At 50.5% G+C, this 24,112-nt stretch overlaps 1 protein-coding gene across 5 annotated transcripts; it reads left to right on the top strand.

Annotated features, from left to right (window-relative positions):
- The first annotated feature begins 1,667 nt into the window (after positions 1-1,667).
- LOC119110742 (ubiquinone biosynthesis protein COQ4 homolog, mitochondrial) lies at positions 1,668-10,506 on the top strand. Of its 5 annotated transcripts, none has more exons than XM_037234669.1 (7): positions 1,668-1,688; positions 2,047-2,342; positions 3,785-3,881; positions 7,002-7,104; positions 8,024-8,153; positions 8,796-8,889; positions 10,347-10,506. In XM_037234669.1, exons 2-7 carry the CDS (start codon positions 2,156-2,158, stop codon positions 10,504-10,506), a joined length of 771 nt encoding a protein of 256 aa, XP_037090564.1. In that variant the 5' UTR covers positions 1,668-1,688; positions 2,047-2,155. The 5 variants fall into 5 exon arrangements, with proteins under 5 accessions (XP_037090564.1, XP_037090559.1, XP_037090562.1 ...); XM_037234664.1 differs by lacking the exon at positions 1,668-1,688 and adding an exon at positions 1,699-1,714; XM_037234667.1 differs by lacking the exon at positions 1,668-1,688 and adding an exon at positions 1,707-1,718.
- The last annotated feature ends 13,606 nt before the right edge of the window (positions 10,507-24,112 follow it).

Here is a 24,112-nt window from a genome sequence, read left to right as displayed (position 1 = left end):
CCATATCGAGTATAATTATTTTGCATGTGCCACCTCCATGCTCACGTCCATGTAGAATGCGAGTGGGCTGATATTTGGGCTCCTACTGGGGCCCAGATAGACGGCCCATACGCTACGAAATTTGGTACAGATGCATTAGGTCTGCTACCTCGTGCTCCTACGTTGGATTTTTCCTTATCGTGTACAAATGAGCACATAACAAAGGAAAGCAGCACGAGTTGGGGTCCATATGGGATGCATGTGGGCAAGTCGGGCTCATGTCAACATGAGCTGCGGGTGGGCTTGTCTTCGGGCTTCGGGCTTCATGTTCATGTCATGTCATTCCAGATAGGCTGCCTATATGCTGATATAGCTTATACCAATGCGTTCGTTTTCGGACTTTGCTGTCCATGGTTGGATATTTTCTCATTGCGTACAACCTAATTTTCAACAAGGGTGAGCGACATATACTCAGATCCAAACGCGCCGCAGGTGGGCATGCTGGCTACATGCCAGCATGGGATGCAAGCTGGCTGGTGCCTCGGCCCCATCTGGGACCCAGATTGGCTGCCCATATGCTATCATATCGACTATGTGCGGGATAATTTTCGTACTGTATGCTCCCTGGTTCGGTTTTACCATGTCACGTACCAATAAGGGGGACTGCTGGCATGGATCTCATCCGCATGGACTGCGCGTGGGCGAACTTAGCTCACATCAACGCTGACCGATTCACTGCCATGTAACTTGAGGCAGTTGGTGTGTTCCGTGCTGGAAGCTTGTGCGCTGAGGGCATGGAGTGAGCCCTCCACTTACGTTTCACCCGTCGGTTGATCATTGCTCGCGTTTGGAGCTTCCCAGGTAATTACGGGTGTCCCGCTGGCCGGTCGCCCGCTGGGATCTCAGCAGTGGCGAGTGGGGGCTTCGCATGACCGGCCCGCTGACCGGCACCTCCGCGCCCCCTTCAGGGGCGCGAAGGTGCCGGTCAGCGGGCCGGCTGGCCAGGTGGGCCGGCACCACCGAGCACTGAGCACTGAACAGTTGGCTTTCTGTCACTTTGAACCCGCGGCCCCATCTCCGGCAGTGGCCCATAGTCTGTCACGGGCTTTGTTTGAGAAAGCCCGAAGAGGGGCCGGAGGGCCTCTCGGGACTCAAGATCAACGGCTCGATTCGACTCGGGCCTGGCCCCCACCCGTATTGCCGTGACTTGAAATGTTAGAGGGCTTCTACTGTGCCCTCTTATTTGGATTTTCTATCCCTTTCATATAGGGCCTCGACACGGGGCCAAGCACTAGGCTCCAGGTCTATCTGAGCCGTTGAGATCATTTATCAAATAGGAACGAGGCTGGGGCCTGCGATTTGCAATGTTTGGGGTCCCTGATACAGCGAGGGGCTCCTGTATCGGCCAGGGGCCACAGTGCCTAACAGGGTCGTGCGGCGGCAAGTGGCCCGAACCGGCCACGGCCACACCACGGGTTTGCTCCATGAATCTCAATCTCCGTAAACGGCCCATCACTTTTGAAAACGCAGCAATTGTTGAGTATCCCAGTGGCATCACCATCATCGCGCATTTAAGGACTTCAGTACTTTTCAAAGCGCAGCAATTGTCCGGTGACGTCATAAACGATAAAGAAACATGCGCTTGGCTCTGACGTCATCATCAGCTGGCACGTGTATTCACTGAGCACATTTGCTTGAGAACGTGTGCAGTATGTTTGTCAACAGTACTCGCTGTGTGGGTAGGGGTTGGGGGATGATGTCGTTATTTGTGTTATGCACAATACATAGGTGTATTTAGGGTAAAAACAGTATGTTTTTCTGAAATAATAGTCTTCAAATAGCCTGTCGTCCAGTTTTCAGGAGAACGGTATGACTGAAACGTACTGTATTTGATGCCTGAAAAGTGAGCGACGTCTGCTGGGAGAAGGCTCGCCGGTGTTCCGTGCGGCGTGCATTGGCATAGGAGGCATAGGAGTGTTTTGTCGCCCTGGCTTAGGGCGGTAATGGTTGGCTTAGCAAGAGCATTGTGTATTTTGTGGTTTGAAAACAGGGTCCTGCTGCTTGCAGAAATGGTATGCTCAGGACTTAACTGAAACTGATGCAAGAAACATGTTCAGAAATGGAAGGTTGATGACCAAGCTGGATGTAACCCAGCTGATAGCAAAAGGTGCAAGTTATGTACAGCATCCAGTTTCCAGACAGTTCCACCAAGAAGGCAGCTCACTACCAGAATGCAGAGGAAGGAAACAATTTTGCCTCTGACAGTCATGCCTATGACACTCACATCCACTCATCACCACTGCAGAAGATGTTGCTGGGTGTTGGCTCCTCAATTCTTGGACTGTTGGATCCAACAAGAGCAGGTGAGAATAATAAATACTTCTGGTAGCATGGATGTGTATTGCTTATCTTATGCATTATTCAACATTGCATGAAAAGTGTGTCCCCTATCATGTGCATCTCTACCACATGTTTCCAAGGCAGGCATAGCTATCAACTCCCAACATTTAAGTCTCAGTCCTTATCCTGGTGCCCTAGCTGCACAGTTTGAGCCCAGTGTCCGCCATTAGTATGCCATTAAACCAGTGAAGTGCGGATCCCAAATTTTGGCACTGGGTCCAGGGCAATCACTTAAAATACTTTTGGTGGCCTGAGCCCCTCCAGTGCTGCTCTGAGCTCACTTAATGCATGTGAGCAGAAGGAATACTAGGCTGAATAGGTATATAACAATTGTCTTAACTGCTGGCATGCAAGGTAGCAGGTAGTGCAAGACATATTTGTCACAAAATCATGGCTATGATGGTCACAACCTAAGCAGTTATAGCAGTAGTCATCAGGGATTTATAACCAAGGTTTGCAAGGATGCTTTTCTGTGAAAAACATTCCATTCTAAGCTTTTTACTCAAAGTTAGCCCACATTTGAAATGGGAAGCAACTTCTTTAACAGCAAATCATTTTAAATGTACAAAATGCAATTTTGTATCATTTCAACTTCAAATTCAAGTGATGAAAATCAGGGGAGAAATCTGGTCTCCCTTAAATGTGACTGCAGTTGTGGAGGTCATGGCCACAGTTGCAGCCAAAGTCTAGCTTTTATATTCTTTGTGAAGCATCAACAAATTTGGTCCATTTGATAGGAAATAGCAAGTTTGATAATCAAGGACCTGATATGTACAAGGCATGTGCTTCATGCAGAAATATTCAGGAAAGCATTAAAAGGGATGATGATGGCCGTGGTGATGGTATATCGCCTTGTAGTGATAATTGTGGCCAAAGTCTACCTTTCAAACCAACACTTGAAATTGAACAAAAAATGACAACCAATACAGTTGCCACATTCCAGCATCAGTTAAGAATAGTTTCAAGTCAACTGAGCAAGAGGTGTATCATTCAATTTTGCCTGCTGAAAACCTGCAATTAGCACTTCTCAAGATATGTGCCTGCAGAGAGTGTGCTGGGCCAGGCTGCGCAGGTTGAAAATGGTCTGGCAACTTAACTAAACTCAGGTCACAGCTGCCCTCATGAAATCATATATAAAGAGACAAGTTTGTTATTAAGAAAAAAAGTTTGATACTTTATTTAACAAAAGATGACTTGACAGGTAGGGGTCACTTATTGTGCCTCCTGACTTCACACTTCATATCAGAATCTAAACATTTAGTTGTGTGTGTGTTGTGTGACCCAGGTTAAGACAACAACAATATTGGACTCAGAAACTGAACAATAGGCCAGAAATCTGGAGGTATGTAGGAAGAAGTGTGCTTGTTGGTAGCAGAGCAGCCCATTATGTGATCATCTGTTACAGATTTGGTAGCTGTGTCAGGAGAGACAACAGGAGCTATTGTTCTTCCATGTCTCCTGAGAAAGATGCAGGAAGATCCAGAGGGGCAGGATATTCTGAGGTATGCTGAGGGCTCCAACATAGCCATGCTGTTTCTATTAAGCCATGCAACTGCCCTCTGAGAGGGAGGAGTTGATGTGTCATATGGGCCCACCTGGGTTTCATACATTTGTTGCCTGCATCAGGCATGTAGTTTCCCATGCAGTTGGAGGGCTTCACCCATCCCAATTTGGGCTTTAGCCCTTGCCCCCCGCCCCCCCCCCCCCTCCACCCCCGCGATATTTTTGAGAAGAGTGTAGACCAAATGTGGGAAAAACCTTTGTTGATGTATTTTAGAGGTAGATATTTTCATGTTTTACTGCTCAGCCCCCCCCCCCCCCTCATTTTACGAAAGTACGCTCCTGGCTTCCACGATGGTAAAGATGCCATGATGGCACAGATAGCACAGTGGCTTCTGGCTGTTGTCGGTGCCAAAACGTCAGATCCAAACGCGAGCGAGCGAGTTCAGATCCAAATGCGAGTGGGCAACGTCAGATCCAAACACGAGCGGGCGACATCAGATTCAAACACGAGCGAGCAGCGTCAGATCCAAACGCGAGCGGGCAGCGTCAGATCCAAACGCGAGCGGGCAGCGTCACATTCTAACGTGAGCAAGCAACGTTAGATCCGAACGCGAGCGACCGACACGTTAAGAAGTGTTGGAGCTTAACCATTTTTGTTTTCAAAGCGATTGAGACATCGACCTTTGGCACACCAAGCTCAGGCCTCACCATAGAAATATCGATAGCTCCGCTATTTGGTCGATATCAGTCATGCGTAAGTGCCAACCCTTCCACGTGTTTCATGTGGATGTACTGTTATGGTTACAAACTATGGAAGCCCAAATCGGCTCTTGGCTTCATGTTCAACGAATCTTTTTTTCTTCTACAACATTCGTGTAGCGTCAGTCATACCATTACCTCAAATTTTGCTCATCTCCAGCTGTCCGAAAAATATCCTTGAATTAACCAATGACATTTACTATAAGTGTTGACTATTTTAATTGCGGTCAGAACTGTGCAATGCACATATAGTGTGTGGTCAGCGATGGATAAAATTATAGGGATGCGTGCCTCATATCATGGCTGTGGTCAGTCGCAGAAAATCAAAATGGATATCAAGGTGGCACGGACTCGCTGCGTCTTACCCATCTTATCATATTATCATCTGCACAATTGACACTTGATCGCATCTGAGCGGAGTCACAGAGTGTCACAAAATATGTTGGTTGCTATCGGCCACAGAAAGACCTGATCGTCCCAAGGCTATATGTTAAAATTCGTTGCCCTGGATCAACGTTCAGCGCCCCCGGGCTCTTGGACGCCACCCTACTTGTCGAGAGCAATTTCCAGTCCCGCTCCAGCCGCAAGATCTGCCGCCCGTGGCAGATGATAATAGTCAAGGTATGTTAATGTGCAAATGTGACCTGATCACATCTGCCACGGGGCGGCAGATCATGTGGCGGGAGCGGGGCTGGAGATTGCTCTCCAAAAGTAGGTTGGGGCCCAACAGCCCGAGGGCGCGGAACGTTGGGCCCAGTCCAGCGTGAAAGGTCCCTTGCCTTTCCAAGATATTATATTACCTTAGTTTAGGACCACTTTTTCTGAGAAGTCCTTTGATCACGATTCTAAAGAAAAGCAGGTAGAGCACCAATATGAAGCCCGAAGGGTTGAGCTACCCAACTGTGAAAGTCTATGACATTTTGACGAACTACGCGATAAACTTCGGCGCGAGGTTTGTCTGCCATTCAAACAATGGCGTGACATTTTATTTCCACTATACACCCCTTTTGATACGGAAGCCCAGCGTGTCACGCGACGCAGATTTCTATCCTTTTTTTCTTTTTTGTTTAACCCAATGGTCTCCTGCCTTTTGAACATTAGCCCATGGCGTGTGAAAAAGCGGAGGCGCGGAAAGACAAAATGGACGCGAGTAGACAGGGATTATAAGGACAGGGCTAATTGAATTTATATTAAACCGAAGGACAAAAAGCTGACAATGTAAAAGCCGAATCGAAAATAAATCGAAAGGAGCGCACTATTTGGACGCACTTCACCTCTGGAGTGGGTATTATAATCTCTGGCATGTGTTTGATTTGGCGTCAGTCAAATCATTAAGCTTCTCCTGTGTTGAATCCCCTGACTGCCCGCTTGTTGACCCGCGTGGAAAACAACGTTTATCCTAATCATTTTGTTTTGTTCGGGAAGCTGTTGTCGGATCTTTGTTTTCGCTCTGTTTGCTTTTATGCCATACAGGTTTTCATATCCGGGTTTGTGGTGGTCGACTTGTACTTTTAAGTGTTTTCGGGTCTGTCACTGCTGACTTTTGTCCCTTTTGACTTTGTTCGATTCAGCTTTTGTTCACCCCTGTTGACCTTTATCCCCTTTAACTTTTGTCGTTTGCCCTTTCGCCGATTTGACTGACATCCCTGTTGACCTTATTTCGGCTCGACTTTTTGTCCTTTAACGTCTTCCGGTTGTTCATTTGTCTTCGTCACCACTATGTTTCTCGGATTTTTCGTCGAATTACTTTTGTTCGACTTTTTCCATTCGTTTCTGTTTACTCGACTGTTTTCCTGAATGTCATTGGTATGACCATGCGCATTCCCCCGTTATTTGCAACATGAATGAAATCGGAACAGGCACCGCTTGTCGAAGGCCAGCATCAATTAATTTAAGGATTTATCAATGTTATGTACGACCGCAATTTGGTAAGAATATGCCTCTATGGGTACAATCGGCAAAATAATGTGATGTCATGCATGGCGTCTATAACGCAAACAAGTCACGAATTAGTAAAGTCCTCTAAAAAATCACATAAATGGCAATGCAAATATACAACAAGCATTAATGCACTACTAGACAGCAATGACCTCAATCGCGTGTTGATCATAATTTCGAACAAACCGCACAGATTGAATGGTATAAAGCTTGCGGTACGAAAATTGACGCCGTACAGCGGAAAGTCGAGGCGGTTGGGTGTATGACTGAGTGACCCGGGCAGCCCCATGCAGAGGGGTTTTTAGTTTGGCGCAATGCCGCGTGTCTGGTTGGCACATGATGTGTTTCACAGCCGGTCAGCTGCGCCTAGCACGGCCCGGGGCGTGGCCTGCGTTGACGTTGTCCCGCGGCGGTGGCGGCAGGGAGCGGCCTGTCATCAACTCACGCTCCGTGGACCTGGAGGGCCTGGCGCGCCTGCCGGACGGCACGCTCGGACGCGAGTACGTCCGCTTCCTGCAGGACCAGGTGGGACATGGCGCCAGAGCACTGCGGCGCACTGCCGCGGCGCGTGGGCACCACCGGATGTAGAGTCGTCGCAGGACGGCTCCGCTCAGTGGATCTGTGCAGGCCTGGAACTGATGGACACGTCGTGTTTTTTTTTTTCGCGGGAAGCAACGTCCTATTCTGCGGGACGGACGTTTACACTCTGGGGATTTTCATTATCAACATGATATGTAGAATATCTGCAGCTGTCAACGGGGACACAAACAGTTTGGAGTAGCCAAGCCCGTTATGGGACATTGACCAATATTCAAGCTACTTTTTGTCAACCTTGACTCGCGCTGGAAGGACTTGTCATCGTTTCACATGCGCCCCATTCCTTCTTGTTGCCTGGCAGTGCTTTGTCGCCATCACTGTAATAGTTGAACGCGCATTTATCCGTGCTCTTCCCACGTAAGCTGTCCATCGAGATTTTTGGTGCGGGTTCCTGGCGCCGTCTGTGCCTCCTCCGTGTCTAGTCCCCTGCAGCCCGGCTGAGCGTCTCATCCCGACGCGCGGTGCGGTGTCTGTAGGGCCGGTGTGTGACGCTCGTCTGCCTCCGCAGCGTGTGACGCCCGTCTTGCCCGCAGTGCGTGACGCCCGTCCGCTGCCGCAGCGTGTGACGCCGTCCACCCCCGCAGCGCGTGATGCCCTCCACCCCCGCAGCGTGTGACGCCCCCCAGGTGGCCAGCCCCCCGCAGCGTGTGACGCCCTCCACCCCCGCAGCGTGTGACGCCCTCCACCCCCGCAGCGTGTGACGCCCTCCACCCCCGCAGCGTGTGACGCCCTCCACCCCCCGCAGCGTGTGACGCCCTCCACCCCCGCAGTGCGTGACGCCCGTCCGCTGCCGCAGCGTGTGACGCCCTCCACCCCCGCAGCGTGTGACACCCATCCGCCCCCGCAGCGCGTGACGCCCGATAGCCGGGACCCGGTGCGCTTCGTGGACGACGCGGACCAGGCGTACGTGATGCAGCGGTACCGCGAGTCGCACGACCTCGTGCACACCCTGCTGGGCATGCCCACCAGCCTGCTGGGTGAGTGGGCCGGCGGGCGCGTCGCCAGACATCGACACGGTCCGCCAGAGTTGGGTCCATGTCTGGCGACGCTCATCACCACACCTGGCTCTCGCTGGCGTCGGATCGCTTCTTGTCGGGGTCTCTTCGGACGGCTGGTGTTTCCCCCCGGCTCGATGTCACAATGGTGACACGCGTAGTGAAGAAGGCGGCGCGCCTTTGCCCCTCTCAGTTGTTTGGGCTTAGGGCGCGTGGGCGTCAATAGTCATTTTGTGACCTTACAACATTGAACGCGTTGTGCTGCTGCGGCTGTGTGGTGTGGAGGTGATGGACGTTACACGATCGGCCGATACGCAGTTGATACGCTGACAAATCGATACGTTCAGCTCTGTCTGTGTCTCCCGCGCAGTAATGGACGGGGTAGTTTCCGTCACCAATGACCGAAGCGGGTGAAGTCATCGCGAAATGACCGGAGGCATCATCACACAAAATTGCCGTTGCTTCCGTCGTCGTACGGTGTGATTCGCTGGGCTGTTTTCCTGTGGCCGGACGTGCGACTCTGTCGGCGGAGGGTCGCCTCTGCCGGCGGCGGGGCGCGCGCCGGTGCCGACGCGCCCGCCCCCGCACAGAGCGCACCACCGACTGACAGCCGCCGCCCGGCAGGCGAGGTGACCGTCAAGTGGGTGGAAGGTCTGCAAACGGGACTGCCCATGTGCATCGGAGGCGGCCTGCTGGCGCCGCTGCGGCTCAAGCCCAAGTACGTGACGCCGGGGTGGCGCGACCGCCGCCTGTCGCTCGCTGGCAGGCGTCCGTGACCACGCGCGCGTCAGAGGTCGGCTCCACCGGCTCGGACAGACCAGGTGTCGCTGGTGCGCCACTCGGCCTCCCCGCTGCTGCTGGGGTGTCAAGTTCAGATCTCTGGCCAGAGCTCAGAGCTCAGACCTGTCTTGCAAAGGAACTGATGCCTGGTCTCGTTCACTCCTTGTCTGGACGCACGGGGTCCGCCAGACGCTTTGTGTCGGACAGGCATCGCCAGGTCTTCCGGACAGCGAGTGTACGCAGCCGAACTCGCTCCAGATGGGTGTGTGTCTGGCAGACGTCAGTGTTACCTGCCAGAGTGCGTGCCGAAGGTGGATGTAGCTTCGCTGTGTGTCGACTGTACTGGACTATGTGCTGAACTACACTGGACCTCGCTATCTGCTGGACTGTACTGGGCTTCGCTGTGTTGATCAGACTGGACTTCGCTATGTGGTAGACTGTACTGGACTTCGCCATCTGTTAGACTGTACTGGGCTTCACCATGTGTTGACTGTCTTGGACTTCGCTATGTGGTAGACCGTACTGGACTTCGCTATGTGGTAGACCGTACTGGACTTCGCTATGTGGTAGACCGTACTGGACTTCGCTATGTGGTAGACCGTACTGGACTTCGCTATGTGGTAGACCGTACTGGACTTCGCTATGTGGTAGACCGTACTGGACTTCGCTATGTGGTAGACCGTACTGGACTTCGCCATGTGGTAGACCGTACTGGACTTCGCTATGTGGTAGACCGTATTGGACTTCGCCACCTGTTAGCCTGTGTTGGGCTTCACTATGTGTTGACTGCACTGGACTTCGTTATGTGGTAGACCGCACTGGACTTCGCCATCTGCTGGACTGTACGGGGCTTTGCTATGTGTTGATAAGACTGGGCTTCACCATGTGGTGGACCGTGCTGGGCTTCGCTATGTGTTGGAGTGTACTGGACTTCGCTATGTGGTAGACCGCCCTGGACCGGTTGTGCACCTTGCCTGATTTTGACTGACTGCCTGGGGCGCATACGACAAACATCTTAGACAGATGCTTTGCCATTGGGGATTTACGACGCATTCAGCTGCAGGTGTTTTGGTGTCGCGCGATCCTTACCCTGACTGGAGTGACTGTTGCCGCGGGGATTTGAAGGGCGTTCCTTTGGTTATCCAGACAAGCAGCGTAACCGCTACACTAACCGTACCTTAACGTATTTTACACTACTGGTACTCCTTCGACAGATGTACATATTCGACACCATATTACAGATATCCATGCATGCATACGTGACAAGACATCTTTGACATCGGTGCCTGCACCATCGCCTGATGGGGTCCGCTCACTGTTTTTAAAACTTGCTAGAAGAACCCATCCCAGACTGTGTACTTGGCTTACCGACTCTGTCCTGGCGTTGTCTGGCAGACATCGTCAGCTCTACTGGACGACATGTCTGCCGTGGGCTCTGCGGGCCGGCCGCCAGGCCCGCTTCCTGCTCAGCGTGTACTGGGAGCGCCGCTGGCACCAGCAGCTGGAGGAGCTGCGGCAAGAGCTGCACGTGCCGCCGCCGCCGGCCCTTAGCTGACGGTCCGCTGCGCCGCTGGCACCAGCAGCTGGGGGAGCTGCGGCGAGAGCTGCACGTGCCGCCGCCGCCGGCCCTTAGCTGACGGACCGCAGCACCGCTAGACTCGGACCGCCGTCGAGGCGGTCTGAGTGAGTTGGCGCGTGGCGTCTAGTCTGTGATGAATGCCTGGATGCGTGCCACGTCCTGGGCAGGTGCAGCTTTTGAGCTGCGTTTATGTGCTTATATGGCTTCAGTACATGTGTGATGCAGGTCTTCATGGATTACATAAATGCGTGAACTTCAGATTGGTCGGTGGATTGGAATGGACTTAATCCGGAAGTTTCTGAACGACACGGAGTAGGACTAAAATATATTGAAAACCTGGCCTGCACAAGTTGGTTAGAATGAGTTTGTTAGAAAACCGTTCCCAATGTATAGGTAGTATATTCGTCTTACGAGGCTCATCAAGCATCTGATGATAAACTGGACTGAAATGTAACAGATCGACTTGCTTCGGATCAGATTGAATCACATTGATCAGATCTTTGGGGAAATGTGTTTGCTTTGGTGTGTTGGATCGGATCCGACTTAATATGCTTGGGCGAGGTAGATCGGTGGGTGGACTGCATTGGAAGTTGGTGGATTGGATCTGGACTCAGATAATCATAAAGAGCCCTGTGGTGATGCCGTTTCCTGCACTGCCCGTCAAACAATCGATTTCAGTCCCGCAGCAGTTTAAGACTGGAGGGAACACGCGTGATCCTTGCAGCAAGCATCACCAGGGGCACCATGCAGACTGCCTCGCATTGCGTGCGTGTATGCGCAACTGTGGGCCTTTTGCAATTCATTATCCATGCTCTGCGCAGCACGCAAACGTTTCGACTATGTGTTGTAGGTATCGTGTGGGAAATGCTCAGGACACATGGTCGTTAAGTTCGTCGGGCATAGTTTGCCTAGCATAAGTTTGTCATGTCAAAGTTCGTGTGCATCACAAGTTGGTCGATGACAACAAGCTCAACGTGCTGAAGTTGGTATGGAGCAAATGTTCGCATGTGACAAACATTTGAGAACTCCCACGCGGCTTTGTGCAGAGGTGTACACGTGGTGTTGTCACTCAAAATTGCCAACATCCAAACACGGTCGTCTTATATATACACAATCCTGCCAGGATGACCTTAGGCCAGACCATACAGGCAGTCCTCTCGAAAACGCCCAAAATGTGTTCAATGTACGAAATTCATTATTTGAACACATCCTGTATTGTTCAGACACATATTCACGTCCCCCCTCCTCTCGGGCACCGCTCAAACACTCCCACTCCCGGCCCGCCGCCGCCCCGCCGCCAAGCGGCTGAAACTCGCACCGCGCTCCCGCCTTCAACGCCTGCTTCACAGCTTTCGGTAGCCCCGCCACAAATGCACAGCACAGGCCACCTGCGCTGAGCCCCCCGAGCAGGGACGCAAACTGCTGGAGCTCCGCGAGGAAAACATCTACGGAACGGCTGTCGCAGTGTGGCCAGACCAGTGAGGACCGTCTCGGCCTGCGCACGAGAGGACTGTCACGGCGCAGCAAGACCAGGGAGGACTCTCGCGCTCCGCACGAGAGGACTGTCGCAGCGTGGCCAGACCAGTGAGGAGCGTCTCGCCCTCCGCACGAGAGGACCGCCACGGCACGGCCAGACCAGTAAGGACCGTCTTGCCCTCCGCACGAGAGGACTGTCACGGCGCAGACAGACCAGGGAGGACTGTCTTGTCCTCCGCACGGCAGGACTATCGCAGCGCGGTCAGACCAGAGAGTGGATGTCTCGCCCTCCGCACGAGAGGACTGTCGCAGCACAGCCAGACCAGGGAGGACTGTCTCGCCCTCCGCACGAGAGGACCGTCGCAGCACAGCCAGACCAGGGAGGGCTGTCTTGCCCTCCGCACGAGAGGACTGTCGCAGCACAGCCAGACCAGGGAGGACTGTCTCGCCCTCCGCACGAGAGGACTGTCGCAGCACAGCCAGACCAGGGAGGACTGTCTCGCCTTCCGTACGAGAGGACTCGCAACGCGGCCAGACCGGAGAGGACTGTGTCGCCCTCCGCACGGATGGTCTTCACGACGCCTACCGGAGACCGCACATTGTTTGACAGTGTCAGGAGGTGGTGAGAGTGCGAAAGCACTTCTTATGAGATGACCTGGCTAATAAACACTACGGCAGATTCCATCTTAAAAGGGATTTTTCACATTGAATATATTGAAACAAGCATCAGACATGAAGAAACGAGCTCACTTAAACTACTGGTATGCCCTGAGGTGCAAAAGATTGATCTTGACAACACAATTTCATGTTAGTTAAACGTGTTACTCGATGCGCCATTGTTTCATTATATCGTTTTTTGCACAGCATTGATTGAGAGCGAATTGACGGTGTTATATCTGGAAATTGTGTTCACGAACGCAAAATATCAATGACTCAGCCATTATTTTTTTATTGGCCCGGACCGCCGCATGGCTTACAAAATGGCAGGGTTTGTATGACGCTATTGCGGCGTCGTGCATGCCAAGGTAACCTTGAAATACTCTCACCGAAATGGTCTCCCCATCTTCGCGAACGCGTAGCTCAGAAACTGTAGCGGCTTAACCCTAAATAATGGCAAGGCTGTGGACTGCACCAAATGATCTCCAAGATGGCCATTTCAGTTCAAAACCCCCTACGAATGTGAAGCATTTCTTTAACCATTTCGCATTTGTTTTTTGGACGCTGAGATCCGAACTGTACAAGCCAGCCCGGTCAATGCGTACTCCGCCAGTGTTCAGAGTTGCCTCTAAGCTACGATTTGACGCTCGGACAGACACAATATACGCCCCCAGAAGGTATGTGCTGCCGGCACTGCGCTAGGGCAAACCACTCTGCCCGAGTTGTCAGCAGCCATACACGGAACAAGCGATTCTTGAGCTGTGTTGGGCTAGATGGCGTGCCTATCCGGACGGGGCGCCATTGCTTTGATGTCATCTGGCTCGTTATATTTCATGCCACAGACAGGGGTGTAGTGTCCTGTTAAGTTGGGAAGGTGTCTTCGCCCCCCCCCCCCCCCCCCGCCCCCGACCTAGGCTCTAGTTCCCCAACATTCGGAAGAGTAGGCTAAATCTGGGGAGAAACTCATTTGTTAGTGTATTTAGGGGGTAGTTTGGGTCATTTTCGCTGTTCAACCCCCAAAACTAATTTTGTGAAACTACGCTCGGGCCACAGCCGCCGCGTTTGACTAACGCCTCCGTCGTTAGCTGTGTGCTCCCAGACAGGTGGAAGGTAGCGTCTGCGGTTCCTCTGCACAGAGCCGATGACCACAGCCTGGTTAGTGCTTGCTTATCCGTCCCGCCGCCTCCAATCATGTCCAAGACCACCATCAAGCATGATTTCCAGTCATAATCATGATCAGTCATGATCACCAAGATCACCAATCATGTCTAAGATCACACCGTGTGAAGATCACTTGTGGTTTGTGACCAGCTGACTACATATTCGGCAGACGACTACCTGTTGAGTGCCTGCGAGTACACATACCACCTCGGCCATTCTGCGGAACGCGACGGTTTTAGGGAATCCTGAAATTATGAAAATACATGTCAACGGCAGAACTGTGGAGCAAAAGTATAACGTGCTGCGATGGTTGGCATGGTCCGTCCTGGCCTCTGACGCCATCTGGCCCATGGCGCGACCGCTGCCAACGGCCACGGGACCGTAGCGGTCAGGGGAAAAATAGCGGGCATCCAAAGTGACTCAGACCCACCTCGTCACAGGTGGGTGGATCGGAAGATATACGCTCTAACCAACTGAGTCATTCGAACGGACGGAAAGAACATGTTACATGCTGACAGATGGCAAATAACTGCACTCTCGGGAGCGACCTTGGACCAGTCGCTGGGCGGGGATTGACGCACAGACTAACAGACCGATCAAATGTTTATGGGTACTGTTCCCAGCGTATCAAATTACGGCTGTTTGGCTCCAAGTATCGCTGTCCATGGTAGTGTATATGATATTTAAAACCAAAGGAGTTGTCCTAATCACCAAATTCCGAAATAATATTCAGAAGTGTCGTGTTGAAAAAAGCATTATAACCTGACAACGTGGGGGAGGGGGGGGGGGGGTGGCTAAGGCGCCATGAGCACCACCCTTTTGCTTCGCCATTGCCTGCGACGCACGACATCCTCATTTTCTTGAGTGGCATCCGATGTTACTGTACTACAATAATCCTCATCCAGATCATTCAGTCTCATGTATTCTTATTATATATATATATATATATATATATATATATATATATATATCTTACATCGCCTTCTGCTGCCGTTCTGAAATGAGGCGGTCGATTATCGACTAAATCGCGTCCAAAAAGTCATTACTCCTGCCGCTCGGCTGGTGGCTCGCGTACCACGTCACAATCGGCCCCTAACCCGCAGCACTGGTCAAGGAATAGCGAGCTTGTGGAGCGCGACTGCCTGAAAGTGTGCCACGCTCTCCACGATGCCGGCGCCTCAGCAGCCGCTCAGACCATGTTTAGGCGCGGGTGTGACGTCGCTGCGCACGACATATGGCTCCCGCCGATACAGAGCGGCTCCAGCTGCCGAGAGGGCGGCTTGTCAGCCGCTGGGGATGTTCAGAGTACCAAGCAGCGTCAGAGTGGAGCCATTCGCCCGGTGAGACACCGGACGCTTCCAGCATTCTTGAGTTCAGAGTTGTAATCCCTCGGCGGAGGATCTGGGTTGCGTCGCCCTGCTTGTGGGCTTTACATTGACTTAGCATTGATATCAACCTTTGTCTAGTCCACAGCGATTCGTTTTTCGTCCTTTGCGTTTAGCTTTTTTTGGGGGGGGGGGGGCTGTTATTGTTTGTCGTAACGTCGTAAAATAATTACGCTAGCATGTATGGGCACGAGCTATAGGAATGCTAGTATGATAACGAATGCTGAATCCCAGCCATGGTGGATGCATGCGGCTTGACCCAAATAAACGGGACTTTGCAAGGATTCGTGATGAAGTGGTGAGTGACGTTATAGGCTGGGTATGCACTTTCCAGCTTGGTGGAACAAAAATGCCAGCGGAGAGCTGGTTTGTGACCGGATTCCCGAAGTTTAAATGTCAGAGTTCATCCGCCGGTTTATCCTAAAGCCTGAGGAGATTGGTCCCTGCGCGAGAAGGTCGGGGGAGGTCACACCAGGACGATCCCATCGCCAGACAACTTGGATGAAGTAAAGCAGCTGGCCTTCTCTCGAGAAGACCAGTCTGGGACTCACCTGAGCCAGCACCAGATCACCACGGGTTTCCAGGTCAACCGCTCAGCGATGCGCTCAGTTCAGGAGGTGAAGGGATTGAGGCGACTGGCCATTGCACCGATGTCTGAGCTCGCACATCAGCCATGACAGCCGCCGGCCAGCAGGGCCATACACTGCAACGTCGGCAGCGAACGAGCTAAGGATCTGATGCTCACCGATCACTTAAACGTGCTGATTACACGTTTAAAGTGTCGCTAAACGCCAAGAGTAACGGCGTCTACGGGGGTGGCGAAAAGAACGAGGTTGCGGTGTGCCTGCCGTACCATGATAAGTCCAGACTTTAAAACAAAGCTGTGCTTAGCACTGAATACCTATGCTTGACTGAATGACTGCAATGCTTAGCAAAAACCAAAATCTCCTCTTTTGGGACAGAAAACGAGAAAGTCAACTTTCCTGCGTGCAAGCACCTCGTGGAAGAGGAGCTGGAGTGGAAGAGGAGCCGTCTGCATGCAGTAGCATCACTCAGTCGGCTTCATCACCCAGTAGGATGGCGCCCCCTCTGACGCAAACCAAACCATTCGAAAAGTCTTCACTTGGTGCTGCTGCTTCATAAAAAAGGACGAGTGAACATCAGACTCCCTCTGACCTGAATCCACTGGACTGCTACCGCGTCTGGAATGCACTACCGGAGAAATTGTACCTGTCTCGCCACCAAACGTCCCGCAATCTGGACAACCTGAAGGAGTGAGGAGCTGTCACACGTCAGTAGGGGGAGGAGGTGTTACCCCCACTGGTTCCATGGGAGGAAGCATCATTTGTCACCACGGGCGTTGCTTTATATACTTCCTTGGGTGCCTGCCCCCCCCCCCCCCCGCAATGCTGACTTGGCCTTCCCCCCCCCCCCCCGCTCCTCTGAACCCTCTCAATCCATATAAGCAAAGAGGGAATACTGGGCTAAATACCAACAAACAGTCATATCGTAGTAGGTACCTAATCATAGCACCTTTAGGATCACGCCAATTTTGTACCGAATAGTATTCTGTATGTACATGATATTTGCATTCTAATCTGCTCATATGTTAAGTCAGTTGCAACTCTTTGGCAAACGCCTGGACTTGCATAAAAAGCAATCAATTGCAATACGTGGCAGCTTTCTTAAGTACAGAGCGGTCCAGATAAACGTGAACACATGTTTTTCACAACGTTGGCAAGTGTATCTGTCGCATAATTGTGGTTGTTGGGGTTACAAAACGCGATCAGCGACATCGGTAGTCTTTGGTGATCCATTTCTCTTGGACCACTTAAGATTTCCTAGATTTATTTAGATATTTTTTGGTGGCTTATACCACATTTTAAGCTTTTCACCAAAAGGCAGATTACATTCACTTGAAATGGGAAACCATTCCTGCGCAGGAAAACAGGTCTGAATCTACAACACAACTGAATGTACAAATACAAAATTGTGTGATCAGGTTAATGGGGGTTCCATCGCCCAAAACCCCCCCCCCCCCCAATAAACACGGCTATGAAATAGTCTATATTTTGTAACCCAACAACGCAATGAATTAGATGAAGGGTCTAAAACTCAGCACATGTTTCTATGTCTTTTTAATTTGGCATACAAAACATCAAGTCGATAGATTACAGCAGTTTGTAGAAAATATGCAACTAAGGTTTAGGAGCTTTATTTGCATCGCCCTTCGCATATATATATATATATATATATATATATATATATATATATATATATATATATATATATATTTATATATATATATATATATATATGCATATGTATATGTATATATATATATATAATATATATATATATATATATATGTGTGTGTGTGTGTGGTGTGTGTGTGTGTGTGTGTGTGGGTGTGTGTGTGTGTGTGTTGTGTGTGTGTGTGTGTGGGTGTGTGTGTGGTGTGGTGTGGTGTGTGTGTGTGTGTGTGTGTGTGTGTGTGTGTGTGTGTGTGGGTGTGTTGTGTGGTGTGTGTGTGTGTTGTTGTGGTGTGTGTGTGTGTGTGTGTGTGTGTGTGTGTGGTGTGTGTGTGTGTGTGTGTGTGTGTGTATATATAAACATTGCACAAATATATGTTCGAACACAAACCATCGAAGAGAATGGCGTCTCGCGCTTTGAATAACTCGCGGTTAAGTTTTTCGACCTTTCAAAAATTACTTTTCACATCGTCTTTTAGATTAAAAAGTAGCTCACAAAGAAACATATACCTTCACGTGGTATATTCGTTCTTTAATACTTCGAATGCATCCTCCATACATCGTCAAAAGCAATAACCAGCTCTTTATCTTATGTCGGTTTCTTTTGCTCTAGGATCGGCGCTGGAGCGGCTCTGAAACCAGAACTGTTGCTAAGCGCTCAACAAGGTAGCGATATGACAAAGTAGCCGCAGCAGCCGAAATTCGAAATAATCGACCAACCTCGCCAAGCAGGGCTTGTTACGCGAAAATTGATCTGCCGCCCATGGAACTCAGAGCATTGAATAGGTCTCAAGTTTGGATTTCTAGGTAGTGATTCTGGATTGGGGAGTAGATATTTTCCAGATGCAGATTGCAGATACTAAGGGTTAGAAAGCTCAATGTTAGAAACTATGAGCAGCTGTGAAATGTAACTTTAGACACTGCAGTTCTAAACACAGGCAAACTGTTATGTGAAGGTAAACAGCAATTCTCAACTTAAGATAATGCAGTATGCAACGTCAGGAAAGGTAACCAGTCTGACAGCAAAGCGGTGGCGAGTAATTTTTATGTATGAATTACGACCCGCAGGGACAACAGTATTGCCCGCTACATGCCGTGGAATAGTGCATGGGGTTTGTTACTTACTGTTACATGTTCTCGTCTATTTCCGCACAAGCGACATCCTAGGTTTGAGCCGAACCGAAGCGGCCATTAGCCATTTGAATGTTTTGAAGGGAATGCTTGGCATATGGAGACATTTTTATTCTTTCCTGGTTCACTCTTTTACGCATACTTCACAAACCGGTCGTGTTGCTGGGACACTGTTCCAAGCCTTTGTGTCACTGAAGAGAAAGTGACCTTAACCCGCTTCAGTTCAAATATGTAGAAAATGAAACCTCGTGTTGTCAATGTTATACGCAATGCAGGTTGAGTGCAAAAGCGTTGTCAGTTGAGTTGGCTCTTCAATGGTCACATGTGATTATACTGATGTACCTGTACTCGATGCCTACTAAGTTCAGTCACGCAGATGCGTGTCCACAATCCTGGTAAGGGTGGGGAACACAATATTGACAAAAAGTAAGAGACCCCACCCGAAGCATCACCAGATATAACCCACTTGATTTGAAGGGGCACGATTTGCTCTGTTTTATCTTAAGCGTACCCTTTATACTAAAACAAGCCAGAAGGCACTGAAAGGTATAGTACTGTTTGTGTTTTGAAGCCCATAAACTGAAGAAATCAGGCCTTAAATAATTGCGTAGAGTAGGCCACCGTCGCCATTCATTTTGCAATCGCTCAGCGCTTCTAAGTGTACTCAGGAGCCTTGCCGAAAGTGCTCTGCGTTGTACGGAGACATTATGAACGTAGGTGAAGCTGAAAGTAGATGACTGAACGTAGATGATAATAAGCGCAGATTGTGGATAAAAATGGGGCCCTAGACTATTTTCAACATACTCAACCCATGTTTGTTTGAGAATGCAAAACCTTTTTACAGAATCAAGTTGTGAAAGGATTACATCACATGCTTTTGACCATGTGCGTTCGCAAGTTTACCAAAAACCCTCATGCCAAGCGTTGCAGTCTCCCTAGGCCGCGCGGCGTCGGCTCTGCAGGTGACAGTCAGCTGGGTACCCTTCGCTCGGGTGGGGCTCAATTTGACCCCCCTGAGATCTCAGAAAATAAGAGAGATAGAAATACGAAATTCACAGGATACGTTGATCTGCATGTGGACTCTATTATTTTAATATATATTTAGTATGCATATATGTAAAATGTATGTATGACCCCTAATAGGTCGGAGTTTGAGGTTCCTATTTCATGACCTTCGGGCCAAATAAGGTCAAACAAGGTCAAATTTCAGGTCGGTCTATCCAAAAGGTCCCTAGAACCTAGTTGGCTGTTTTAAGCAAAATTTCACATGCTCATGTAAAGTCAGTCACCTTTCTAGACCTTTTGAAGGTTATGGTGACCGAAATCATACAAGACTGCTTTAAGTTTTGAATTTGAATAAGCGACAAAGATTACGCTAGGCAGTATGTCCCTCAAAACAAAATGTCGACCCGGGTCATTTTAAGGCAGTGACCGATTCTGACGTTTTAAAAAGTCCATGAAAGATGCATCATGCGGTTCCTGTTATCATTGAATTCGAAATGAGCACCAGCAATTACCCCATACAATGAGCCTTATAGTAATAAAACCGGTTGGTCTTGGCCTTGGTCTGACCGTCACACGTGACCAAAGGTCAAGGCAATTTGTTCAATCTATATTGCCTACGAAAGTATATCAGAGATGCGTGAATGCTAACACTCCGTTACTAGATCAAATTGAACGACTCCCTAGAAATGGTTTTCGCTGAAAGCATGACCTGACTTTGACCTGCCATAGGTCAGCGACCATACAAGGTACATCTAAATTTTTGATGCCAAACGACTTGCTATTCAATTGTCTACAGTTATACAAAATTTGGGGAGCAATGGCAGAATTTTTTTTACTACGCCACGCCGTTCGGAAACCATTCCGGACATACCTTTGGGGGGTCAGTTTGACCCTCCACCCGAGCGTGTGTTAATGTTACCTACCAGCTCTCTGTGCCCTCCAATCTAGCACCTGATCGTCAGCGCAGAGGGGCACTTCGAACCCTCTGAAGGCCCCAGCGAACACTGTTCCATACCGATTTGGGGCTCCTGGCCAGCACAGGATTCTTGTCAGGTACTGTGATTCTAAGGCCGACACAGGGGCCCCTCACTGACTCAGAGGTCCGATCGATGTAAATCGCGGGACCCAGCCTTACCCTCGCTTGGGAAAGGGGCCCTGAGTCCAAGACCTGACCCTGGAGTAATCTGGTGGCGAGTCCGTCTCCACCACCGTGGCGTAATTTCGGAGCATGAACCGGGTGGTTGGGCAGGGAAACTCTAATCGTAAATACACTAAACAACAGGTTTTTCCCGGAGTTGACCCACTTTTCTCCCAACGCTATAGAGTTCGAGTCCCCCAAAGCGAATAAGAAACTACATCCCTGCTCTAATACGCTTCTCCGCTCTGTATTGGCGGAAGATGTTGACATTAGGCATCACTATCATTTTATTTGGTATCGACTGTCGGAACCAGGTTCCGGTAGCTGACGTAGAGCCGATGATGTTACGTGGCTTCAGACGTTCTTAAACGTGTACAGCTTTGGGAGCCAAGAGCACAGGTCGATGTGCGCGACTATCAAAGGCTGTCATGGACAGCCTTTGATAGTCCTTACCCTATTCCCCGTAGAAAAAGCAGGGGAACGGAGAGCTAGATGTATTGATATTTCGGCTACACGCCTGTATCAAAATCAATATCAGTGATATTCGTTTCCATGAAAGGCATGCACCCGAAACATCAATGCACCAATCTCTCCATTCTCCAGGGTTATTCTACGAGCAACAAGGGTTTAAGTATTATCATACTTATATGAACTTGCAGCATTGCTAATTAATGCCAAAGCACTTAGACAATTGCACGAAACCAGACCAAAGTGAGCAAAGTGTAGCTTAGATTACGCATCATGCCGAAGATAGATAACTAGTAACTGAACATGATCTTGGAGATTTTATTTTCTTTGTTCCTTTATCTGTGAAACAAGCAGTAAAAACCGTATTTACGATTTATATAATGTTGATCACCCCATTCTTATACCCTGCTTTACTTAGACGCCAGAAGGTTGGGGGGGGGGGGCAATCTCAATCTCACTATTTGGGAGGCCAAAGTGGACGCCGGGGGAGCAATGGCCGGCCCAAAGGGACACAAATCGAAATCCGTGCCCAAAACTCTGGTTTAGCTGCTCGCCCGCGAAAATGTGCACACTATTACGCGCAGACTATTTCAAGGCCATTCAGGCAAGCATGACGTCATGGACATGTCATTTAAACCCTGCCTCGCCGCTGCCCACGCGGCGATCAAGGCTAGAAATAATATTATCGTCGAGCCGTTCAGATCTGGCGCCCGTAAGTACAATTCGGAGTATAGTGGACGCCAGTTGGCTCCCAATCAAACTTGAGCAGGGTATGTAAGCTTCCATCACAAATCACGTTTTGTGTTGTATTATGTAATAAGTCGACATTATTATTAGTGATTACGGAAATAGGACTTGTGATCGACTAACCTACGAATAATGCCATAACCCAACATGTGACCTCAAGTAAACTTCTTAAATTAACGGATAAATACGCAAAAACACCACGAGAAATGGCTAAAACACGAGCAGACAACGGTTTTTGGCTCAGCAAACACTTCCAGGACCGCACATCTATCTCTTGGTGAGGTTGAAGTACTACGAGTGAGTAGGATGACAATTTCCGCGCGGCTGGTTTGCTAGCACCTCAATGTCAAATATACGTTTTATGGCGCGGCCAAGCAATAGCATACTAATGACATAGTTTGTGTTTTCTGGAGTAGTCTTTTCCACTTAAAAAGATATCAATAGTTATAAGTCAGCATATTTCATTATATCGAATGCTTGCGTCCACATTTTCAAATCTGGAGCATTCCCTTAAAGTTTTTCTATTACAAGTCCGGTTTGCATACTATCTAATAAATATCTCAAATTTTTATGTTATGTAGCACAAAACGTGATTCGTTTTTGAATCTTGCACTACCAGCACAACATTGGTGGGGAGCCATTCGAAGTCCATTACGTCTGGAAACTGCGCTCATATAGACATACGTTTAGCAACGTCTCCTTTACCCCACCACACGCCCGCGATCGGTGAAGCCTCCTGGCAGGCGGGGAGGGGGGGGGGGGGGCAGCGAGCAGGCTGGCAGTGGCCAAGAACTCGCCGCCGAACCAAACAAGGTTATTAGGCCGAGCGGGGCCTGAGAGATAAATGCGGACCCGCCAGACGCTTCAGCCGGGCGGCCCGGAACACCACAGCAGCGCCTGTTGTTGCCCGAACCTGCGGGAGGAAGCAGTGTGCGGCGCACGGCCGGGTGAGATCAGCCGCCGTTTTCTGCCGGAACGGTCATGACGGTGGCCTCAGTTTCCGAAACGGACCACCACGACAAAAGGCCTGCTGTCAGCCGGACAGTCTGGATTAATGGACGCGGGACGCCCGATCGCCGGTGAAAAACGCGCACGCGGAGTTGTTTCTCCAAGATGTTTTGATGACGTTTTCTGCTCTGTCCGACGTTGTCACCCCGCTGGTATCAGGAGCGCCATGCTACATGGAAACTGGATCAGAGGGGGTGCGCAGGGCCCGCCCAAGGCGAGGCAGGAAGAGAAAGGACCGACCGACCTTGCATCGCCGCTGGCGACGCGACGCCTGAGTTCTGATCTTGGGCAAGTCAGGGAATGAGCCCTGGAAGCCAAGTCAGGGAATGAGCCCTGGATCGGCCGGCCCGACAGCATATCAGATGGAGCAAAAATTCTGGCCAAGCGATCAGACCGTGTGGAAAACGAGGACGGGCCCATCCAGTCAGAGAAGGTACGAAAAAATGGACATCGCGAAAAGAGTCTCAAGGGAAGTCTTAAGCAGGCCTCACAGGGAGAAGTGTCAAAAGGAGCGTGGAAGGAGGACTCGGCTGAGAAGTCTCTGAGGAGAGTCTCCGGGGGCATCGCACAGGAGTCCCGAAGGCAAAGGAGAGAGAGTGCGCTGTATTAGGAGCCGACAGCCGTGCATTGAGAACAGGACGGCCCGACGCTGCTCACCCAGAGACGACCTCCGGTTCCGCGGACAGCGGGACGCGGCGACAACACGCACGATATGAGTCCATAGGCTCATGTCCCCCATCCTAACCGGGCCTTGGACGGCTGCAAGTTCCGAAGATGTCCCTTGACCCCCCACCGCCACCCCCACCGGGCGGACGTGGGTCACGACAGCCTCCTCCCTCCTGTGTAATTGAGGGGCACTGGCCATGCAACCCTCCCGGTTTGCGGCTCGGGGCGAGAGGCGAGGGACCCGGTGATCCCATAATTAGGGACGGGGGGGGGGGCAATGTGTCCCACGTGAAGACAGAGAACGAAGTCCGATAAGTAGACTATGCCGTGACTATTTTATCGGTGAAGCGAGGCTGGGGTGGTTTGGTCGCGCGGTGACCGGGTAATTGCGTCCGGCGTAGGTGGACGTGGTGACTGAGGCCGGCGACACGCGCTTCAGCGCGGGCGGCTCGTTCGTTCCATTATGTCCCCCACCGGCCATGCGTCGC

This window comes from Pollicipes pollicipes, unplaced genomic scaffold (genome assembly GCF_011947565.3).
Source record: "Pollicipes pollicipes isolate AB1234 unplaced genomic scaffold, Ppol_2.1 Scaffold_7231;HRSCAF=8579_pilon_pilon_pilon, whole genome shotgun sequence".
Taxonomy (NCBI): Eukaryota; Metazoa; Arthropoda; class Thecostraca; order Pollicipedomorpha; family Pollicipedidae; genus Pollicipes; species Pollicipes pollicipes.
Note: the sequence above shows the minus strand (reverse complement) of the source record. Positions and strands in the feature narration are given on the sequence as shown.

Bases quoted from the DNA above. Each gene is read 5' to 3' on its own strand.
- LOC119110742 (XM_037234669.1), top strand. From the start codon at position 2,156: ATGTACAGCATCCAGTTTCCAGACAGTTCCACCAAGAAGGCAGCTCAC. The intron at 2,343-3,784 runs GTGAGAATAATA...CATCTGTTACAG, and splicing joins GTTGGATCCAACAAGAGCAG to ATTTGGTAGCTGTGTCAGGA. The intron at 8,154-8,795 runs GTGAGTGGGCCG...GCCGCCCGGCAG, and splicing joins CATGCCCACCAGCCTGCTGG to GCGAGGTGACCGTCAAGTGG.